The sequence below is a fragment of the Lycorma delicatula genome, chromosome 12 (assembly GCF_047948215.1).
Source record: "Lycorma delicatula isolate Av1 chromosome 12, ASM4794821v1, whole genome shotgun sequence".
Taxonomy (NCBI): Eukaryota; Metazoa; Arthropoda; class Insecta; order Hemiptera; family Fulgoridae; genus Lycorma; species Lycorma delicatula.
This window is the reverse complement of record NC_134466.1, coordinates 5,701,079-5,724,389: the sequence shown is the minus strand read 5'-3', so window position 1 is coordinate 5,724,389 and position 23,311 is coordinate 5,701,079. Positions and strand designations below refer to the sequence as shown.

The following is a 23,311-nucleotide window of genomic DNA, read 5'->3' as shown; positions in this document are numbered from 1 at the left end:
AATTTTGTTTTTTCCTTTATAATGTATATAAATATTCTGTTTGTTATTTGATTGCGTTGCCAAAGGCCTTCAAGATCTGGTATCGATTAAAGAAATCAACATATTTATTGCTTTTTTAATTTACTGGGTCATATATTTTTCATAAAACATATTCATTACATCGATTGCCTTACTACTTTATAATAATTCACGCTTTTTAGTTTATCTGTTTTATAAAAGTCTGCCAGTCCATGATTAATATTTTTATATACAATAGACAAATTTAAATCAAATAGTTAGGGATACTTGTATAAAAATACAACTTAGATTATTTGCAATTCATGAAATATTTTTATTATTACATGTTATACAGTAAAGTGCAATATTTTCTACTTCATCTTATTTAAAAAAAAAGTTTTAAATGTGTTTTATTTTTATCAATTAAGATACACATGCATGCATGCATGATTGCGTACACATCTTATATTAAATCACATGTATAAACATTGCACTAAATTTCATTATAATTTATTCAAATCCATATATAATTTTATTTAATACTAAAATAATACTAATGTAGATTTTATATCATCAAAAATGCTATCTCCTTATCGGTTGAATGGTAATATTTCTTTCTTACATCAAGATTGATATGAATTAGAATTGATATTGATACATAATATTGATATATAATTAGAATTGATACTGATCAAGCTTGATAATTTTACATAGTTAAAAAATTAATTTCTATCATAAGTGATTATAATTGAGAGCTATTTTTTTTTTTTTGAAGAATAAATAAATATCAAAAAGATGCAAACAATGGAACAAAATTAAATTAATATTTATCGTCATTACTGTTGTCAGAAGTTATTATAAATAAAAAAGTTATTATAAATAAAGAAGTTAAAGTCATGTAAATATTAATTAAGTTTTTATTACTATAATAAAAATGTAAATAGAATAAATGTAAAGAATCTTTAAGATTACATGATAGGAAGAATTTAAGTACATATATATATATATATATATAGATCAATTTCATTAAGTTGGCAACACTAATCTAAATGTTTCAAATGACACTGTATTACAAATTGTACTAAAATACTAAAATACTAATAAGTGAACGTGAAGTAATTTTAAATAAATTAAATTTGTATCATAGAACTTTAAAATTTACATATGAAATGGAACATAACAGAAAAATAAATTATTTAAATGTAAATATTAAAATAAATAAAAACAATAAAATAATAAGTGGAATATATAAAAAAACCTACCTCAAATGAAATTACTATAAATATGAATTCTAATCATCCTTGGTTCCAGAAGGTTAATATTTTTAAAAACATAAACAGAGCAATCATAAACAGAGCAATAAGATACATAAACAATAAATGGGAGTTGTGTAACGAAATAAATAGAATAAAAAATATAGCTATAAAAAATGGATATCGTACGTCATTGATTGATAAATATATATAAAAAATAAATTCGGAATTTTTCAATAATACTAACATTACTACATTATTACCCATAAATGTCGATAAAAATAGTGAAAATGTTTAAGTAAAATACTATTTTATAAATAAAAATATACAAAAATTAATTGATGCATATAATGATAAAAAATATAAACCTGTTAATCATATAATAAAACATTTAAAATTTTATAATAATGAAAAAATAAATGTGATTCGTCTGCTATTTATAAAATTAAATGCAACAATTGCTAAAAAATATATATATTGGTAAAACGAAAATTATTAGTTATTGTAATACTTTTTCATTCTTGACTGAACAAATATTTGTTCTAAATTTATTTTAAAGAATTTTTAAAGTTTTTAAAATTTATTTTATTTTAAACAAACAATTTTTACAAAATGTAAAAAGCTAGTAGAGTTATTGTGTAAATTGTAAACGATTTAAAATTATGAGCTTAGGCCCGAAAGGGTTTTGATGAAGTAAAAAATTAAAGGTGAGTGTTTCTCTAATTTTGTGCTTTTCAGAGGCTGAAAGAATAGTTATTTACATACAGAGAAAAAAAGAAATGAACTATAAAAAGTTTAACCTAAATAAATTAATATATATATTAATTAGAGAGAGTGAGAGAGAGAGAGAGAGAGAGAAGATTTATTTATAATTTATATAAAAATCAGTTCGTTATGATTAGAATTTAGTATCAGGTGAGGCAAATTTCAGTTTAAAAGGGGTGAGACAACAATATTGTTTATACACATTACTTTTCACCTTGTATGCAGAAGAAGCAAAAACAGATTTTGATATAAAATATTGAAACTGGATTAATAATTCAAGATAAAAAATTTGTGATAAAAATGAAAGACACTAAAAATGAATTAGAAGGAAAATCCATTGCCTAATATGAATTCATCGAGAGGAAAAATAATAAACTGAAAATTTAAATAATTTGAAAGCCTTGGCATATTCATACACAATTTTTTTTTTTTGTTAATCACCTATAAAAAATAAACAGATAGAAATTAAATAGTAAACAGTCAATTATAAATTGGATTTGAATATTAGATCGTGGATACTGGTGTTTTTTGGTGGTTGGGTTTCAATTAACCACACATCTCAGGAATGGTCGACCAAAACTACATTTCATTTACATTCATACATATCATTTTCTGAAGTAATACCTTACGATGGTCCTGAAGGCTAAACAGCAAAAGAAAAGTATATTTTAAATAAAAGTAATAAAATATGATAAAAAAGGAAATGTTAAAATAGATGAAAGTTTTTTTACACGTGAAGAGAAAAGTAAATCCCTAAAGAAAAATGACATAAATCAAATTAACCGGTGTTAGTTTTATTAAAAATAGATGTATGTTTTACAAATATTTAGTCATTATAATTACTGAAATATTTGTGAATGTATATTTAAATGTATTGACAGCATTAGAATTGTGTAATTCTACATTGTTTGCAATTTTATACATACTATTTACAATATGTACATACATAACATTTACATACTGTTTACAATATGAACACTAAAAGACAATATGCTGACCCGCAATACACCTCCAACTGTTTTCGTTTTCAGCTTTTTTCTTCGTAGTTTTGTTATTGCATCGTACATCGCATCCAGTAATATCAAGTAATTTTATAGTTTATTTTGTTCTTGGATTTATCTAGTCAATGTGTTGTCAAACGAATACAAGGTGTACTATCAAGAGGCATAAGTCATATAAACATGGTCTATGTACCTCTTTCTTTTTCTGTTTAGTCTCTGGAACTGCTGTAAGGTATTACTTCATAAGATGATATGTATGAACGTAAATACGAGACTACAAGAGTAGTCTTGTAGTCTCAGGTCAACCGTTCCTGAGATATGTGGTTAATTGAAACCCAACCACCAAAGAACACCGGTATACACAAACTAGTATTCAAGTCCATATAAAAGTAACTGCCTTTACTAGGATTTTAACCTTAGAACTCTTGACTTTGAAATCAGCTGATTTGCGACAATGAGTTCATCACTAGATCAACCCGATGAGTTATGATCTATGTACCTAAGCTATTTAGGCTGTATCTTTTGCAAAAATTTAAGTTTTATTTGTTATTCCCCTATTTTTACTCAATCTTTATAAATTTTGATCCCTTATTTATTCTCATATTGTTCTGATATATTTATACTCAAAAATACAGTTTTTCTTTATCTTGCTTTGTTGTAGTTCATATCTCAGCTCGATGCGACAAATTATGAATATTATTATATTTTATATCTTGTTCTTTTCCTGTCTGATGTTATTTATTATAAATTTTAATAATCTTAGAAAATATAAACAAACCAAAACAAATTTAAAATTCAAAAATATTATTTACAGACGTACGTCTTATTTATGCTAATCGTGGATTTGTTTAATAATTTTATTTCTTTTACTCTTCACACCCAGTTCACTTTTTAACCTTATCGCAGAATTCATTTCTTTAAATTCTAACAACCGGTTGCGAAAAATAGATGTATTCCTTGTCATTTATCGGTATTGCTTTTAGCAGTCATCGGCTATAAATCTCTTTTTAACGGTTCATCTATCACTTAAAATATTTAGGTTATATTTTCATAACGGTGGCACCATCGGTGGTATTTTATATATAAAATATAAATAATAAGAGTTCAGCTTACCGACAAACAATTAAACATTTAACTGACAAGTTAAACATTTTATAATTGTTGGTAAGCTGAACTTTCATTATTTATATTTTACTTAAAATGTTGTTCCTGAATAGAACTTTTTAAATTGATTACAAAAGAATTTTTTATTGGAACTTTATCTTGGTCGAAAACAGCTTTTGCTCTTAATCAAGCATCTAATTAAATTTAATTAAAGTTAATTAGATTTTTATTATTACAGTAAATATGATATTTTTCTAAATTAGAAGTATTGTATATAATATTTATAAGATTTTCATTAAATTATTATATGTTTGGCAAAGCTGGAGTTTTCTGGTTTGGTATTTTTAATGCAATCTATGAGCTCTTTTGCACATATGGAAAATTTTCGATTAGTAATAACCACGTATGTCATGTCGCAATCCTCACAAACAAGACTAATTAAAAGAAATAGAAGTAATTAAAAGCATTGTTGTTGTTAATGGTTATAATGTTGGTACTACAATCTTATTATGTAATAAAATTAATTTAAATAACAATACAAGATTATTACCGGATAAAAAGTATGAAATATTCATGAAAAATGAATATACTCCTATTAGTCAAAAAACTGAAAAAATTAGTCAAAATTAAAAAAAATGGCATGACACCTGCATATTCTGTTAATAATAAATTAATTAAATATATTAATAATGATTACAATAAAAAAAATTATATAATAATGATACCAAATTTGATAAACAAGAGTATACAGTCTTGTTTGTAATGATTGCGACATGATATATCTGGTATGACCGATTGCAAATTTTCCATATGTGTAAAAGAGCGATTTCATTAAAAATAACAAACCAGAAAATTCCAGCTTTGCCAAACATATAATAATTTAATGAAAATCTTATAAATGTTATATATAATACTTCTAATTTAGAAAAATATCATATTTACTGTAATAAAAATTTAATTAACAAAAAAAATTTTTTAAAGAAGATATATTACTTAAAAACACTAAACAAATATACAGAAATAATAATTTAATCTAATAATTATCTCTTTGATAACATAGTTCTGTTTAATTTCTGTTAATCCACCAGAATACACGGTATATTCCATCAATACATTGGTAGAACCGGACAGTGATGACTGTTTATACAGTTTAACCTGTGATTTTTAAAATTTTTGATCTTAATGTAATATTTTTAACTCCTGTGATAGCTTTCAAGTAAGCCGAAAGATCTAGAGCTTATCTTAATGTGCTGTTATTATGGATTCTATTAATTGTTAATATTATTTAATTAATTAACATATCAGTGGTACCATGTTCAAAAAATTAATTAATATACAATTATATAAAAGTGTGTGTATGTTGAAATATATATATATATATATATATATATATATATTATAAAATCGTTTGTTAATGACAGTATTGTTAAATATTACTTTCCTGCATAAAATTGTGTGGTTACTGGTTTTGACATAAAGTAATAAGTAATTATTTATCTTAATGAACAATATAATTTAAAAGAGAGTGTGGGGATTCATTTCATTTCCAGACTGTTAAATGTTTATATTTTTGTTTGATAATTATCATATTATATACAACTGCAGAACGCCGGTGGTATATTGTTTCTTACTTGAAAACAATATCAGGAAATTAGATTGAAACAAAAAAAAAATGCTTTTTTCCTCAGTAGTGGTGATTACTATATGGGATTTCTTTCAAATGTAAGGTGTATTTTACTATTAAATATTTTTCAATCGCTTCTACTTCTCCCAACGGATCGGTTTAGCGATGAACTATCAGCAAATCAGCCGATTTCGAAGTTAAGAGTTCTAAGGTTCAAATCCTAGAAAAGGCAGTTACTTTTGTACGGATTTCAATACTAGATCGTAAACACCGGTGTTCTTTGGTGGTCGGGTTTTAATTAACCACACACCTCAGGAATGGTTGACCTAGACTGTATCAGACTGCACTTCCTCTACATTCCTACATACCGTTCTCTGAAGTAATATCTTACAGCTGTTCTGAAGACTAAACAGAAAAAGAAAAAATCTTTTAAATTCACCTGTAAATAGAACATTAAAAATAATTCACATCTAAAAAACCACACGTATGAATGAAATCAAATTCAAATGTTATTAGAATGCACAGAGGAAAATATCTCAGGAAATGAGGAAACCCCTCATGAAATGAGCATGAAAACCCTTTTCATGCGTCAGTTATTTTTTCAGTAAATTATTTAATGATATAAAAAAATCTTTTGAGAAATTTATTGAAAATTAAATTAAAAGATTTCCTTTTACAAAAAACATCATTATTATGTCGATGCGCTTAATTAGATAAACTTAAATTTTCTGCATACTTATGTGTATTTAACAAGTTTATAAGTATGTACTCAAATATTTAGTAATTAACGTAGTTAAAATTGTTTTATTTTATTCTGTGCCAATTTATTATCCACGCTGCTGAATCATTATTATTTCAAATAATTACTTTTATACGTGTTAGTACAGAGGTGAGATAACCTCAGCTCTTTTTTATTTATTAATTTTTTATTTTGCAGTGTAATTCTAAGTAAACTTTTTCTATTGTTTTTCTCTGATCCTTCCAGACAAATAGAGCAGTTTTTTTTTTTGTTATCTGTCAAATAACATTTCTGATATAATCTATAAAATGTACACTTATATTCTCTTTTAAATCAAGTATTTATTTATAAAATTACACATTATTATGAAAAACAATACAATTATGTCATTTAAAATTGTTTGTAGATTGATTATGTATTCTTAATCGTCAATTATAAAAAATTTTTTCTTAGTCTGATATAACTTTTATTTCAAAAAAAATAAATTTTCAGTTTATTAATCGATTTAAAATGAAAACAAATTCACACTCAGGTGAAATGTTATTGTAATTAACCTTAAAATATAGTATACTGTATTTTCATTAATTTTGTATTGATAATTCCATATAAAGTAAATTTTATTTAAATTTTAATCTCTTCCAAAAAATATAAAATAAAAATTGATGTGGACACCACTTGACTTCCTTGTACATGAAAGTACATAAAATTGTATTTAATTAATAATAACTTCTGATATTTTTTCATATATTTTTTTTTCTTTACTTTGTACAAAGAAGTAAAAACTGTAATTATGTTTAAAAAAAATATTAATAATTCCAGTGATTACAGCAACTACATCTAGAGAAAAGATTTATTTTTGAACATACAATGAAATATGACACACACAATCCTTTATCAAATAAATTATATCCCTTAATAATCGTGTATGATTTTTTTTCTTTATTAACTTGACCTTGCTGTAATAAAGTGAATGGTTTTAAGAAATGTTTTTTTTTTTGGTAATTTTTTTATTAGCTATCTGAAACTACAATGTATTTGTATGACATAAAAAGCTGTGTAGTTCCCTTAGAAAAAAGATATTCCATGGTAATTTAAATTCTACACGTTCATCTGTTACAACAGTGGACTAATTAAAGGTAGTTTCTCAGAGCTTTTTAGTTCCAATTAGTTATGGTGTACAAAAGCACAGACTTAGTGTAGGTATGGTACTTTTGCTACAAGCTAACTTTATAAAACAACTATTTTTACGTTTTCTTTGAATGTAAAATTACACAGTACTTGTTATGCACGTCAAAGAGTACAAAATACTTAATATAAAACTTTTTTTTTAATTTGGGAGTATGTAGTTCAGCCTAATTAATAAAAATAGTTATTTAGTATTAAGAAAAAAATTTTGTCGTTTATTTATAAAAATGGATATTTTTTTAACGGGTAATTTACCACAGGGAGCCTAAAGGCTTGTATGTGTGTGTGTGTGAACTCATAATACCTATATCAGATTCACAGCATGTGAAAAATGATTTTCCTGTACAAGATTTGAAACTAGAAACTTCTTGATTTTATGTGTTCCTTTTGTCCATCGAAAAACAAGACAAAACATAATATAATTTCTAATCTATTTACATAACCGTTTTAAGCAACTTGCTTTCAAAACCAAATATTATTTAAAAAACAAATGACATATTTATTTAATAAATAATAATCCAAAAAAATTACAATAAAATTGTAAACCGTACGGTAAGAGTCTCGCAAATATCATTTCTTCTGCTCGAAAAACAAAAAAAATTCTGTAAATATAAATAAAACTGTTTTTAAAAAAACTATACTGATATCAAAAAAAGTAAGACACTACATTTCTATTATCAAAATTTATTATTAATTTAGAATTTTTTTTAAAAAAAATACATGTTAAATATTTGTAACAGGCAATAATAGACAAACAATGTTTAAGCGTTCCATATAATAATCAAAAAATAAGAAAAATTTGTTACAAAACTATTTTTATTATTATTCGTTGCTTAATAAATGAAATCGAGTCGGTAAATTTTGTAACAATTTTTTTTTTCTTATTATATGGAACGCTTAAATATTGTTTATTATCTATTATTGTCTATTCCATATATTTAACATCTATTGGTTTTAAACAAAATTCTAAATTAATAACAGATTTTGATAATAGAAAATTCGTTTATTTTTATTTTTTTATTAATTACTGATTGCTACCGTATGGATTTATTATTGAAATTTATTGCCGTAGAACAAACAAATTAAAATACACAGCCAATGTTTTTTGTTGATAGTTATATCATTCACTTCATACCATATTTTTCCTTTTTTAATAAAACTTTTTTCCTTTAATCAAAACAAAATCCGTGATGTAATATTACACTTATTAATTTGTAAAGCTCGATTTTTATAGTTAAAATCGACTGTCCCTAATTTATTTATTCCTTTTTTAATAATCTGTTGTAAACTAATACTTTATTTTTTTAAAGAAGTGATGGGAATTAAAAAAATTGTTTCATCTTCAGTACTTTCATTTATCTAACAGCATTTACTATTAAAACGATCTGTAGTATATTTTCTTTTAAATGTTATTACTTCAAGTTTTTGTACGTAAAAAACGGGGTTCATCAAATGAAAAAAAAAAACGTTGTCTAACAAAATTTGAGGTATTTTTTTAAAGTGTTCTTTATTACTAGTCTAATTGAACTGAAATATAATGTCTTCACACTTATTTCTTCCCTTTCATTTCACTGTTACGGTAGGTCATGTTTAGAATTGTAAACGTAGTTCGTTGACTTCGTCGTCTCTTATCGACGAAGTTTTAACGAACTCCGTGATATTTGTTTAGAACACAATAATAGTGTTTATTTGTTCTTCCAGAGCAGTCTTCAAAGTAAAATATCACAAAACATCTTATTAAGAAAATTAGAAATGTTCGTATTTCATATAATGGTACCCCTGAATACATAAATTAAGAAATATACTGAACAGCACTACTAACGGGTTTATCTATTTTTTGTTTCATGCTAAAATATTTTTATAACAATTAGGAAATATTTATACGTTATTACAAATTGAGAATATACAGACAAAATATTATATTGGGTCCCCTATTAATGACAAAATATACAGATAGAATTCCTTTTCTTTAGTATGTATTCATATTTTGAACAAAGAAAATATAATATAGTGTTGTTTAATACTCGCTTCAATCAAAACATTAACAAAAAAACCTAATAATGTGTTAAACAAAGATGGTACACCGATTTATAATACGAAAGGTAAAGTCGATAGATGGGTGGAATATATTGAAGAGTTATACGGAGGAAATGAATTAGAAAATGGTGTTATAGAGGAAGAAGAGGAAGTTGAGGAGGATGAAATGGGAGAAACAATACTCAGATCTGAATTTAGGAGAGCATTAAAAGATTTAAATGGCAGAAAGGCTCCTGGAATAGACGGAATACCTGTAGAATTACTGCGCAGTGCAGGTGAGGAAGCGATTGATAGATTATACAAACTGGTGTGTAATATTTATGAAAAAGGGGAAGTTCTGTTAGACTTCAAAAAGTGTGTTATAGTCATGATACCAAAGAAAGCAGGGGCAGATAAATGTGAAGAATACAGAACAATTTGTTTAACTAGTCATGTATAAAAAATGTTAACTAAAATTATATACAGAAGAATTGAGAGAAGAGTGGAAGAAGTGTTAGGATAAGACCGATTTGGTTTCAGGAAACGTATAGGGACAAGGGAAGCAATTTTAGGCCTCAAATTAATAGTAGAAGGAAGACTAAAGAAAAACAAACCAACATACTTGGTATTTATAGACCTAGAAAAGGCATTCGATAACGTAAACTGGAATAAAATGTTCAGCACTTTAAAAAAATTAGGGTTCAAATACAGAGATAGAAGAACAATTGCTAACATTTACAGGAATCGAACAGCAACAGTAATAATTGAAGAACATAAGAAAGAAGCCATAATAAGAAAGGGAGTCTGACAAGGATGTTCCCTATCCCCGTTACTTTTTAGTCTTTACATAAAACTAGCAGTTAATGATGTTAAAGAACGATTTAGATTCAGAGTAACAGTACAAGGTGAAAAGATAAAGATGCTACGATTTGCTGATGATATAGTAATTCTAGCTGAGAGTAAAAAGGATTTAGAAGAAACAATGTATGGCATGGATGGAGTCCAACGCAAGAACTACTGCATGAAAATAAACAAGAACAAAACGAAAGTAATGAAATGTAGTAGAAATAACAAAGATGGACTGCTGAATGTGAAAATAAAAGGAGAAAAGATTACAGAGGTAGAAGAATTTTGTTATTTGGGAAGTAGTATTACTAAAGATGAACAAAGCCAGAGCGATATAGAATTCCGAATAGCACAGGTAAAACGAGCCTTCAGTCAGAATTATATAATTTGTTTACATCAAAAATTAATTTAAACGCCAGGAAAAGATTTTTGAAAGTATACGTTTGGAGCGTCGCTTTATATGGAAGTGAAACTTGGACGATCGGAGTATCTCAGAAGAAAAGAATAGAAGCTTTTGAAATCTGGTGCTACAGGAGAATGTTAAAAATCAGATAGGTGGATAAAGCGACAAATGGTGTTGCGGCAAATAGATGAAGAAAGAAGCATTTGGAAAAATATAGCCAAACGAAGAGACAGACTTACAGGCCACATATTAAGGCATCCTGGAATAGTCAGTCGCTTTAATATTGGAGGGATAGGTAGAAGGAAAAAGTTGTGTAGGCGGCCACGTTTAGAATATGTAAAACAAATTGTTAGGGATGTAGGATGTAGGGGATATACTGAAATGAAACGACTAGCACTGGATAGGGAATCTTGGAAAGTTGCATCAAACCAAATGACAGAAGACAAAAAAAAAATGAACAACATCCCTGCAGAATATGAACACAACAAATCATATAACCTCTTGAACCATAAAATTTCTAAAACAGGCATTTAAAAAAAAAAAAAAAATATATATATATATATATATATATATATATATATATATATATATAAAACCCACTTCAAGTGACACACTTAAGTCAGATTTAAAAAATATCTGATTTAAAAAATCAGATAAAAATAATGAAGGACATAGCAATATAGGAGTATATAGATTAATTTGTGATGATTTTACTAAATATTGTATTACATTGGACAGATTGAATGAAGATTCACCCAAAGATCCAAAGAACACTTTCAGGCAATACATACAACAGAATCAATCAATATTAATCACTTCATAGAAATAGGACAACAAAAAAGCGCGTTATTATCCTATAATTTTGTTAATAACACTGCTGATGGTTCCCAATAATGCTATAAATAACTATGCTACTATCTTTGCATGGTCCTTTGGAATAATAATTTTTATAAAATTTCAAAGTTAATTCACTCTTTTAAATATTTGCATTTTATGTCGTAGATGTTTATCCAAAATTAATGCGGTTTACACAAAATCTTAATGGTAGGATTCGAAAATCCTAATGATAGATTTATAATGTTTAATTCAAAAGAATTTATCACGATTGAAACATTCTTTTTAATTACCTTAATTTTTGAAATACATGTTATGAATTTTTATATAAAAATTTTTAGATAAAATATTAATTAAAGAAAAGTATGCTTATAGAAAGAGTTAATTATTGTGTGTGTGGTGTGTGGTATGAGATATCTTAATTATTCCAGTATAGTAGAATTTGCACTGCATGTAAGTATAAATTTGAAGTATTTTCTATCCGTTACGTTATATGTTTTGTAAGATATAAAAAATAAATTGAAGTATTATGCATGTTGTATTAATTTCTTCTTTCGTTCTGAAGGACTGTTTAAATGAAAACATTTTTTGATAATCATGATAAAACACGGTTTTATATATATTTAGAAATAAATAAAAAAAATTCTAATTAAGAACTGATATTTTTTAAGTAAATTCTAGTGTACTTTCAGAAGATCTTTTTTAGCTACTATGCAACTCCTACATCCATGGTGGTGCTCCTCCTTATTATCTTGAAGTGGTTAGGAACCAATAAAAGTTTGTTCAAAAAGAGACGCAACCTTATGGGAAAATGAGTAAGTTACAATAATAGTTGAAAGCTGCCTTCATTATGCAATTCATATAATTGAATACGATGTTGCACGTTCTTAAACACATGTTGTAATGCTTGTTGAGGAATTGCAGCGACACATCGTTCAATTTAGCTCTGCAATTCAGGAACAGTGTGAGAATGAGTTTTGTAAGCAGCATCCTTAAGGTAGCCCTGCAACAAAAAGTCAGGAGGGGATAAACTAGGAGACCGAGAGGACCACAACCCCTTTGAAATCACTTGTCCATGAAAACGCTGATCCAAGAAAGTCAGTGTTGTTGACTGTATGAGTTGTAGTGTTTTTTGACTGAAACCACGTACACTCTAGTATAAAGTTTACAAATTGTTGCACCGTCTGTATGCAGCGCTAACTGTTCATTGTGCCGTGAAAGAATGTCATGAAGGTTTGCCTATGTAACATTTCACATCAAACACCCACTTTTTGTCCGTGCAGCTGATGTGGATTTTCCACACACCAAACACCAAATGCATAAATTCTGTGCATTCACATATCCATCAAGATGGAACCGTGCCTCAACAGACCAAAATCAGTTATCAAATTCTTCTCTGTCTGGCGTTACAGATTACATGAACCGATGACAGAAAGCTACATGTTTTCCAGCGTCTGCAGGTAACAACTCGTGAACAAAACGAATTTTATACGGATGCATCTTAAACACTTGTGCCTATCGTGTGGGTACTACTGATGGAGAGACCAACTGGCTAGATAGGTGTTACACAGACTTCTTGGGACTAACAGAATATGCAAGTTGCATGACGATCAACTTTTCTGGTGTTAGCGGTTTTGGTCGACCACTTTTGGCCGCATCTGCCACATTCCCTGTCTCTTGGAACTTGTCATACAGCCGCTTGATGGAGGACTTGTTTGGTGTATCCGCACCATACATTTCTGTGAAGGTATTCTGGGTCTGGGTGTAACTGATACATTTAATGTATTGGAAGACTATGGATATTCTCTGCTGCATTGTGTAACCCATTTTTTCTTAATTTTTCTCTGTTAAACATGCAACAAAAGGAGGAAACTTTTTCCATAAGATTGTGTCACTTTTTGAACACTCTGTGTTATGTTTATGTACATTTCCTGTCTAAAATACATCATATCTTGGAACTCTATCAAAAAGTCAGATTGATTTTTCAAGGTATAAAAGTGAGCTGTTTGATCATTTTTTGGGGCTAATAAATATAAATTGTATAGATTGACGTTTAAAAAAATTGAATATGTTAACTTATCACTGTGGAATATACAATTTTTGTTAAAAAGAATACACCTTCATTCTTAAATAACAAACTATTTAAAAAATTCTTCCCATCAATTTATTTTACACACAATTAAAAGATTTTCTTTTACAGAAATAATATTATTCTGTTAATACATTTTTAAATAATACTAATTAAAACTACTATTAAAAAAAAACTAGAATTTTTTGCATCCATTCAACACATACATAAATATGTGTTACAATTAAAATTTCAGCCATACATTATTAATTGTCATCTTCAGGTTATTTTTAATTATATAAAATTATTTACAAAATAACTAAAAAATCTGAGTTTTAATGTTGCAGAAAGAAAAAAATTTCATAAGTGTAGATAATGATTGCATTAATGTAATAAACAAAATTGAAGATAAAAAAAAATATTTGACTAAGTAAGGAAAAAGTTAAAAAAATTTATGAAAATAACAAGCGACATAAATTATTATTTGAACATTTATAAAGTTTGGTTATAATAAAAATTCATTTTTCACCTGCTTTTACAGATGTCAGGGGCTGCAGAGCCTAAGTGGCAAAAAGATGCTGCTGATCAAAACTTTGATTACATGTTTAAATTGCTGATTATTGGAAATAGCAGTGTAGGCAAAACTTCATTTTTATTCCGATATGCAGATGATTCATTTACATCAGCATTTGTATCGACTGTTGGTATCGATTTTAAAGTTAAAACTGTCTTCCGCCATGAGAAACGAGTAAAACTTCAAATATGGGTAAGAAAATTGAATATTTATTATAAATATATTAGATTTATATTTATTTATTAATATAATTATCTATATACAATCAATACTGTAAACAAAATTAGTCATTCGCTTTATAAATACAATTTTTTTTTGTTTCTATTTCATTGTTATACTACTGTATTCATTTGCAAAAAAATATCATAAATATTCAGCCAATTGGAGACTGCCCCCCGGTATTATTTCACTAATGTATTCTAAAGAAATGATCTTTATAAAAACACTTAAATCTTCTATACTTAAGTTTTTTACTCAAGATGACATTCTGTGAGACATTCCAGGTTTTTTACTTCACAAAATTCTCCAAAAAGATATCTTTTTGATTTCAGAAGATAATGATCGTAAACTTTCATGCATACTTAGTTTTTGAAAATATTTTTGCCTTTCGTAAATTTGAGCTAATCCACCTTATGGATTGTTGCCTTGATTTTAATGTAAAGAAGAAATTAATGTAAGAAATAAAATTTTCCCTTTATTAAGATAAAGGGAAAAATTAATTTCCCTGGATCAATCCAGTAATAGGTTGGCATCTCTCAGCTTTTAATTTTTGTTTGGAAAAATGTTATCTTGTGATTTTTGTTGTTATATTGTAAAAACACAGTATTCAATATCCCAGTTTTTTATTATTACTAATTCTGTAAACCTTACTGTTTGAAATGTTTGGGAATTACATGGTAAACACATTTATTTATTAATCACTTTAATCATTTTTTTGCATTCACTTATTCAACAAGGTCCATCTTCTAAATACCATCCCTCTCATCTCTTCTCATTGTCGTATCATTTGCATAGCCTTCATTATTCTCTTTATGTCACTGCCTTACCGCACCTTTGATCATTATTACAAAAAAAAACTCACAAAAAGATAATTTACAATGAATTTTGTCTACTTTAATGGAGTATGTAAAAAAAAAAAAAAGGCAAAAAGCCACATGAAGTTGCACCAAATTATCGTAAAACTCATTCGTTCATAATACCTTAAAAGCAAGGATAACTTAAGTTTAAAAAATTACTAGGTTGTTGAATGTCATTGAGTTTTTCATAATCATTTTTTAAAGTAAAAAATGAAGCTTTCTACATTTTTCTGGCCTTGTGAAAAACTCTTTCTAAGATTCTGACCTTTAAAAAAAAAAAAATTGTAGGCTTTTTTTACATTCCTGATCATTATAATATATAATAAAGAGAATTTCTTAAAATTGGAGGGACTTGAATTGAATAGAGACGCTGTATGTAGAACCTAAATCAGAGTTTCTTTCCCTTAGAGTAATAATGTTCACTATACAGCTAGTTCCTCTAATTTTAGCAAAGTGACTAGAGTGTGTACCGTTGAAAGCTCTATATGCAATGAAAGTACAACTGATAAATAACAAAATAGCAAGGACCTAGTCTATGGGGTTGTATCATGTCATGTGTAGCCTCAATGAACAAGATTTAGTGCTGTTCACCCGCTATCATTCCCAATTGCCGATTAAAATCCAGCATTTACTAAGCATATCCAGCGGAGTTAAGCGGGAATCAACCCTCTCCACTTCAATTTATCGAGATGGGTTTGGTTTGAGGCTCACCAATGGCTGTTGGTACTGCTGATATACAACAATATTCAGCTTATTTAGAAGCCAATAAAAGAATTCTTAATGCTCTTTTCCTAGTAAATCCATTTTCCTAGTAAATCCAGCATCATCTTGTTATTTTTGAGAATACTGTTGAAAATAGTAAAGCTATTCTCAAAAATAAATCGTTTCACGTCAAAAAGCATTCTAAAGTTCCTAAGAGAAATATCACAGAGGAAATATTACTGTTCATCAAAAAATGATTATAGATTTTTGTATCTTTCCCTATACTGAGATCTCTAATTTGTAAATTACTAAAATCCTTGGTCTGATGTATACAGCACATATGTTTCAATGTTTTGGTGATTAAGAAATTAATTATTATTCATGTTGAATTTCTATTTAAACTGAATTTACTTACAGGACACTGCTGGACAAGAAAGGTATCGAACTATAACAACAGCGTACTATAGAGGCGCAATGGGTTTTATATTGATGTATGATATTACAAATGAAGAATCTTTCAACAGTGTACAGGACTGGTGAGTAAATCTGTTTCTTATTAATGTATTTAATTGTTTATGACCAGAAAACATGAACGATTTGAAAAATTGTTATACAAAGATAAGTTAAAAAAAAAGTAATACCCATTTGAACCCAGCGATAAACATCTAAACCAGCATTCTCTCTCTCTTTTCCTTTTTCGCCTCCAGAACCTTGTAAGGTATTACTTCAGAGAATGATATGTATGAATGTAAATGAAGTGTAGTGTTGTACAGTCTCAGGTCGACCATTCCTAGTAAAGTCCGTTATTTTTACATGGATTTGAATACAAGATTGTGGACACCAGTGTTCTTCGTCGGTTGGGTTTCAATTAACTACTCATCTCAGGAATGATCGAACTGAGACTGACCAAGACTACACTCATCCATATCATCCTCATTCATCCTCTGAAGTATTTTCTGAAAGGTAATTACCGGAGGCTAAATACGAAAAAGAAAGAAAGGTCGACCATTCCTGAGATATGTGGTTAATTGAAACCCATCCACCAAAGAAACACTGTTATCCGCAATTTAGTATTGAAATCCGTATAAAAGCAGTTGCTTTAAAGGCAGTTGCCTTTACTAGAATTTGAACCGTTGAACTCTCGACTTAGAAATCAGTTGATTTGTGATAACAAGTGCACCACTAGACCAAACCGATGTGGGTTAGCATTTCTCAACCTGGGGGACATTGTGATATGAAAGGGGATCGTGAAACTAGTCTGCAAATTTACTGTAAACAATAATAAAACCATTTAAAAAAAAATCATTTATTACAAACTTTCTACTTACATTTTTTTTTGTCTTCAGTTATTTGACTGGTTTGATGCAGCTCTCCAAGATTCCCTATCTAGTGCTAGTCGTTTCATTTCGGTATACCCCCTACATCTTACAACCCTAACAATTTGTTTTACATATTCCAAACGTGGCCTAACTAGACAATTTTTTCCTTCTACCTGTCCCTCCAATATTAAAGCAACTATTCCAGGATGCCTTAATATGTGGCCTATAAGTCTGTCTCTTCGTTTAGTTATATTATTCCAAATGCTTCTTTCTTCATCTATTTGCCGCAACACCTCTTCATTTGTCACTTTTTCCACCCATCTGATTTTTAACATTCTCCTGTAGCACTGCATTTCAAAAGCTTCTAATCTTTTCTTCTCAGATACTCCGATTGTCCAAGTTTCACTTCCATATAAAGCGACACTCCAAACATATACTTTCAAAAATCTTGCCCCTGACCTTTAAATTAATTTTTGATGTAAACAAATTATATTTCGGACTGAAGGCTCGTTTCGCTTGTGCTATTTGGCACTTTATATCGCTCCTGCTTCGTCCATCTTTAGTAATTCTACTTCCTGAATAACAAAATTCTTCTACCCCCATAATCTTTTCTCCTTCTATTTTCACATTCAGCGGTCCATCTTTGTTATTTCTACTACATTTCATTACTTTCATTTTGTTCTTGTTTATTTTCATGCAATAGTTCTTGCGTAGGACTTCATCTATGCCGTTTGACGTTTAATGCAGCTCTCCAAGATTCCCTATCTAGTGCTAATTGTTTCATTTCGGTATACCTTACCGTACATCTTACATCCCTAACAATTTGTTCTAAATATTCCAAACGTGGCCGCCTGCCTGCACAATTTGTTCCTTCTACCTGTCCTTCCGATATTAAACCGACTATTCCAGGATGCCTTAATATGTGGCCTATAAGTCTGTCTCTTCGTTTAGCTATATTTTTCAAAATATGCTTCTTTCTTCATTGATTTGCCGCAACACCTCTTCATTTGTTGCTTTATCCACCCGTCTGATTTTTAACATTCACCTGCAGCACCGCATTTCAATAGCTTCTATTCTTTTCTTCTCAGATACTCCGAGTATTCAAGTCCAAGTTTCACTTCCATATAAATAAAGCTACGCTCCAAACGTATACTTTCAAAAATCTTTTCCTGACATTTAAATTAATTTTTCATGTAAACAAATTATATTTCTGACTGAAGGGCTCGTTTCACCTGTGCTATTCGGCATTTTCGCTCGCTCCTGCTTCGTCCATCTTTAGTAATTCTACTTCCCAAATAACAAAATTCTTCTACCTCCAAAATTGTTTCTCTTCCTATTTTCACATTCAGTGGTCAATCTTTGTTATTTCTACTACATTTCATTACTTTCGTTTTGTTCTTGTTTATTTTCTTGCGTAGGACTTCATCTACGCCATTCATTGTTTCTTCTAAATCGTTTTTAATCTCGGCTAGAATTACTATATCATCAGAAAATCGTAGCATCTTTATCTTTTCACCTTGTACTGTTACTCCGAATCTAAATTGTTCTTTAACATTATTAACTGCTAGTTCCATGTAAAGATTAAAAAGTGACGGGAATAGGGAACATCCTTGTCGGACTCCCTTTCTTATTACGGCTTGTTTCTTATGATCGTCAATTATTACTGTTGCTGTTTGGTTCCTGAAATGTTAGCAATTGTTCTTTTATCTCTGTATTTGAACCCTAATTTTTTTAAATGCTGAACATTTTATTCCAGTCTATGTTATCGAATTCCTTTTCTACGTCTATAAATGCCAAGTATGTTGGTTTGTTTTTCTTTAATCTTCCTTCCACTATTTACTTACCTACCACTACTTACATTTAAGAAAATAAATTAATGAGATTGAGTGCGTTTGTTTTTTATTTAAAAATTTCTTCTTACATAGATCTATGTTAGAAAACACAAAAGGAAATTATTTTCAAGCGATAAAAGACGTTCCCTATATGTAGTTTTTAGCACAACCATAGATGAAAAACTTTTTTTACAGAGGTAAGACGTGGAGAAAGAGATTAATACTTTTGTATTAGAAGCAGAATTTGCTGTCATAGCTATTAGTCACTATTGCTATTAGTCACAGCAGTATTTGCTGTGACTAAATCTCCATATTCAATTACGAGTAAACCAAAACATATCTAATTCTTCAAATGTGAATTGTAGTTATAACATTTTGTCGGTGAACATTTTGATGAGATGGTCATGAATTTCAACCGGTTACTCAGCAGCTGCAACAAGATTTCCCTAAATGGATTCATACCCGTCTCTTCAAGAAATCATTTTTATCTTCTGGGAAATATTCTGCAACCGAATATGTAGCTCACACAAATGCATCTTCATACTACCAAACTGTGGTGAATAATAGCGCCTTCTTCATCCACATTTTTCTCAATATAATCGGAAGCGAGTGGAAAAATATCAGAATTTTTGCTTTGAAGAGGAATAATTCAGATAGGAAGCTTCTTAATGAAAGTATAAATTTTGACTATCGTTAATAAAATGTTTTTGTTTGTTCCAACAGCAATATATACTCATTATTCTGTAAAAACCTTGATAAAGGTGTAAGTTTATCCTGGAAAAATATTATCAATTCATTTTGCAATCCCAATAACCGGGTTAATATCGTATGCGCCAAAATATACATTCGCACAGTTCTCATATGCATGTCCGTTCATTATTGCGCAAGTCCCCATGTCGCGTATTGTTGCATCAACATTGCGTTGTTAGAAGTGCAAAGAACGTCGGGGTGAAACAGTGGAGTATAAAGCGGGTCCCACGACGGAGGAAAAGTTTTCATTGTGAACTATTATTTTCGCACACACAAATGCGAAAATTTGATTTTCGCATTTGTGTGTGCGAAAATAATTTTGCGGGAACCTTATTAAAAATTTAGCCAAAATGTTTTCGTAAAAATAATATTGCAATTCAAATTTTGCAGATGTGTATATTTTCCGTGACAAAATGAATTATTCTTGTTATAAATTCAACAGCGAATTCAATTAAAAAAGATCCAAAGCTTCAAATTTTAATAATTTCTCAATAAAAATGACAATTTGATATTCTATTGTCCATGATTGTCGATGAACAAGATTATTTTAAACTGTAAAATTTTATAAAGAAAAAAGTGAACCAAATTCAAATAAACATGTTTTTAAAAATTAATTGTAAATTATTCGTTCAGAACAATTTTTTTTCTTTTTTGGAATTTATACAGTTATTAAATGCTAAAAATTAAAATGGACCTTAGTAAGCTCTTTTAAATACATATTTGTATTTTAACAAAAGATATTTATAGGCTTTGAACCATCTCTTCATAATTTCTGAATTTTCTAGCTGGGTTGTAAATTCATAAATATTTTGTACAAGTATTAGCATATATTTATAAAATTAAAAAAAAAATTCTGGTGGCATTAATTGCGTAAACTTGGAAGCGTGTGCGTAGAAATATTATTCCTCTACACATAAAAATAATAAACTGTGGTTTGGAAATTTATTAGTGTTAAAACCAAGTCTAAACAAGGATTTAAATCCAAAACCTTCCAGATAAAAAGTTGACATTACAGAGGAAGAGTGATATAGATCCATTAGTTTTATTTTTACACAAATTTGGGCTAAATATTTTGGTAGTCATTACTAAAAAAAATTTGATGTGGACAACACATGACTTCCTTTTACGCCTATTAAATTACATATACTTTTTTTTTAAATGAAAAGTACATAAAATTTTATTTCATTAATAACTTCTGATATTTTTTTCAATTTTTTTATAATCGGAGGTTAATAATTTATTAATAAATCAATATATTTAAATTTAAAAAAAAAATTATATGAAGTCCGATTTGAACCGATGTGCCTTCCCTTTGTGAGACCCAAATATTTCATTAATTAAAATTTTATTTGCCTATAACTCTGGAACCGATGAAAATAAATACCACTTATGATATATGGTTGAAAAACTCTCGGTGATGGCTTATTAATGCAGTTAAGAAGTCCAAAATCCAAATTTTGTTTGGATTTTGGGCTTTTGAGTCGATTGCAATCAAAAGGGGAGGTGCACAACTAGATGTTACAACAGTCCTAAATCCAAAATTTCAACATCCTACGGCTATTCGTTCACGAGTTATGCGAGATACATTCGTACGTACTGACGTCACGCCGAAAGTAGTCGAAATGGATATTTCCGTTGAAATATGGAAACCGGAATTTTTCGCGTTCGCAATATTTTGTTTACTTCATATGGAATTAAAAATGAAGCTTTCTTTAATTTCATCTGTAGAACTTATTCTAAAATATTGTGTTATTTCTGTTACTTTCTATGATTTTTTTAAAATTTTTATGATTGACCCAATCCACAAACAAAACTAATGTTTAACCAACAAACAAATAAGTGCCCGCCCGTTTATAAAGAAGACCCTTTCTTTTTACTGTTTAGCCTCCGGTAATTACCGTTCAGATAATACTTCAGAGGATGATATGTATGAGTGTAAATGAAATGTAGTCTTGTACAGTCTCAGTTCCACCATTCCTGATGTGTGTGGTTAATTGAAACCCAACCGCCAATGAACACCGGTATCCACGATCTAGTATTCAAATCCGTGTAAACATTATTGACTTTGCTAGGACTTGAATGCTGGAACTCTCGACTTCCAAATCGGCTGATTGGGGAAGACGCATTCACCACTAGACCATCCCTATGGCTTTTATAAAAAAGACCTTGCAACAAGATACTATTGCCCAGGCTCTACGAGTAGTAGGCAGATACATAAATCTCCCACTATCCTTGCTTTATGTTCCGTTTGACCTCCCAATGATTACTGAAAATCGGAAATTATAAAAAATAATGATGAACTCATAGCGATTTAATTTTACAGTAGAATTATTCGGTGTATAAGTAATACAATTTTTACGGAATGGTTTTCTATTGAGAACCAATCTTATCTGATAATGGCAGAGTAAACAACTTCCGACTGTATGACAACTTTGTACACATGTGAATGGTTTATCTCAGGAAACTTCCACTGTATCAGTTTTACTAGTAGTTTATTCTTAATAGTGGTACCTTAAATAAATAAAGTTATTTTTAATTTCACCATTAAAACTAAGTGATATCTGTTCTAATATCAAAGTAATGATAAATTAATACATTTTTTTTTTTTTATTTTTTTTTACTAGACAGCATTTAAATTATGAAAAACAAATAAAAAAACAATTTTGGAAATCAATTTAGATAACAGACTTAGTAAACGATTTAAAAAATTAATTTCAACAGAATGTTCCTAGAGATTCTGGTGATATTTCATTAACCGTTACCAAATTTAACATATCTCACCTAAAAATTAATAACTCATTTATTTCTCTTATAAGGAAACATTTTAATATAATTTATTTAATGATATTAGAAGAAAACTAATAAATATTAATAAATACCCTGGGTACCCGATGGTCAAAAGCAGTTTCACTTGTCTGTAGAAATACAGATTGAAAATTATGCAGTTTGACAATTTTAAACTTTATTAGTAAATTAAATTTGACTGTTAATCATATTCATTGAAATTGTAATATTAAAGGACATAAAGTGATTTTAGTTACTTAAAATTAACCTCTTAGAAATGGTAATAGAGTTACATTTCCAGATGTAAATTTTTTTACTTTTAGCACAAATATTTTGCTGCTATGTTCTTCAGAACATAGCAGCAAATAAATAGCTGGCTTTATATATATGGCTTATATATATGGAATATATGGCTTTATTATATAGTATCAAATAATTT

The 23,311-nt window shown here is 28.4% G+C and overlaps 1 protein-coding gene across 2 annotated transcripts in view; it reads left to right on the top strand.

Moving 5' to 3' along the window:
• Rab3 (RAS oncogene family member Rab3) overlaps positions 1 to 23,311 on the top strand; it is a 168,440-nt gene that overhangs the window by 127,751 nt on the left and 17,378 nt on the right. For both annotated transcript variants that reach the window (XM_075380125.1, XM_075380124.1), the window contains exons 2-3: positions 14,377 to 14,601; positions 16,605 to 16,723. In XM_075380125.1, coding sequence (XP_075236240.1) covers positions 14,377 to 14,601; positions 16,605 to 16,723 — 344 coding nt within the window. The remainder of the gene's footprint in view (positions 1 to 14,376; positions 14,602 to 16,604; positions 16,724 to 23,311) is intronic.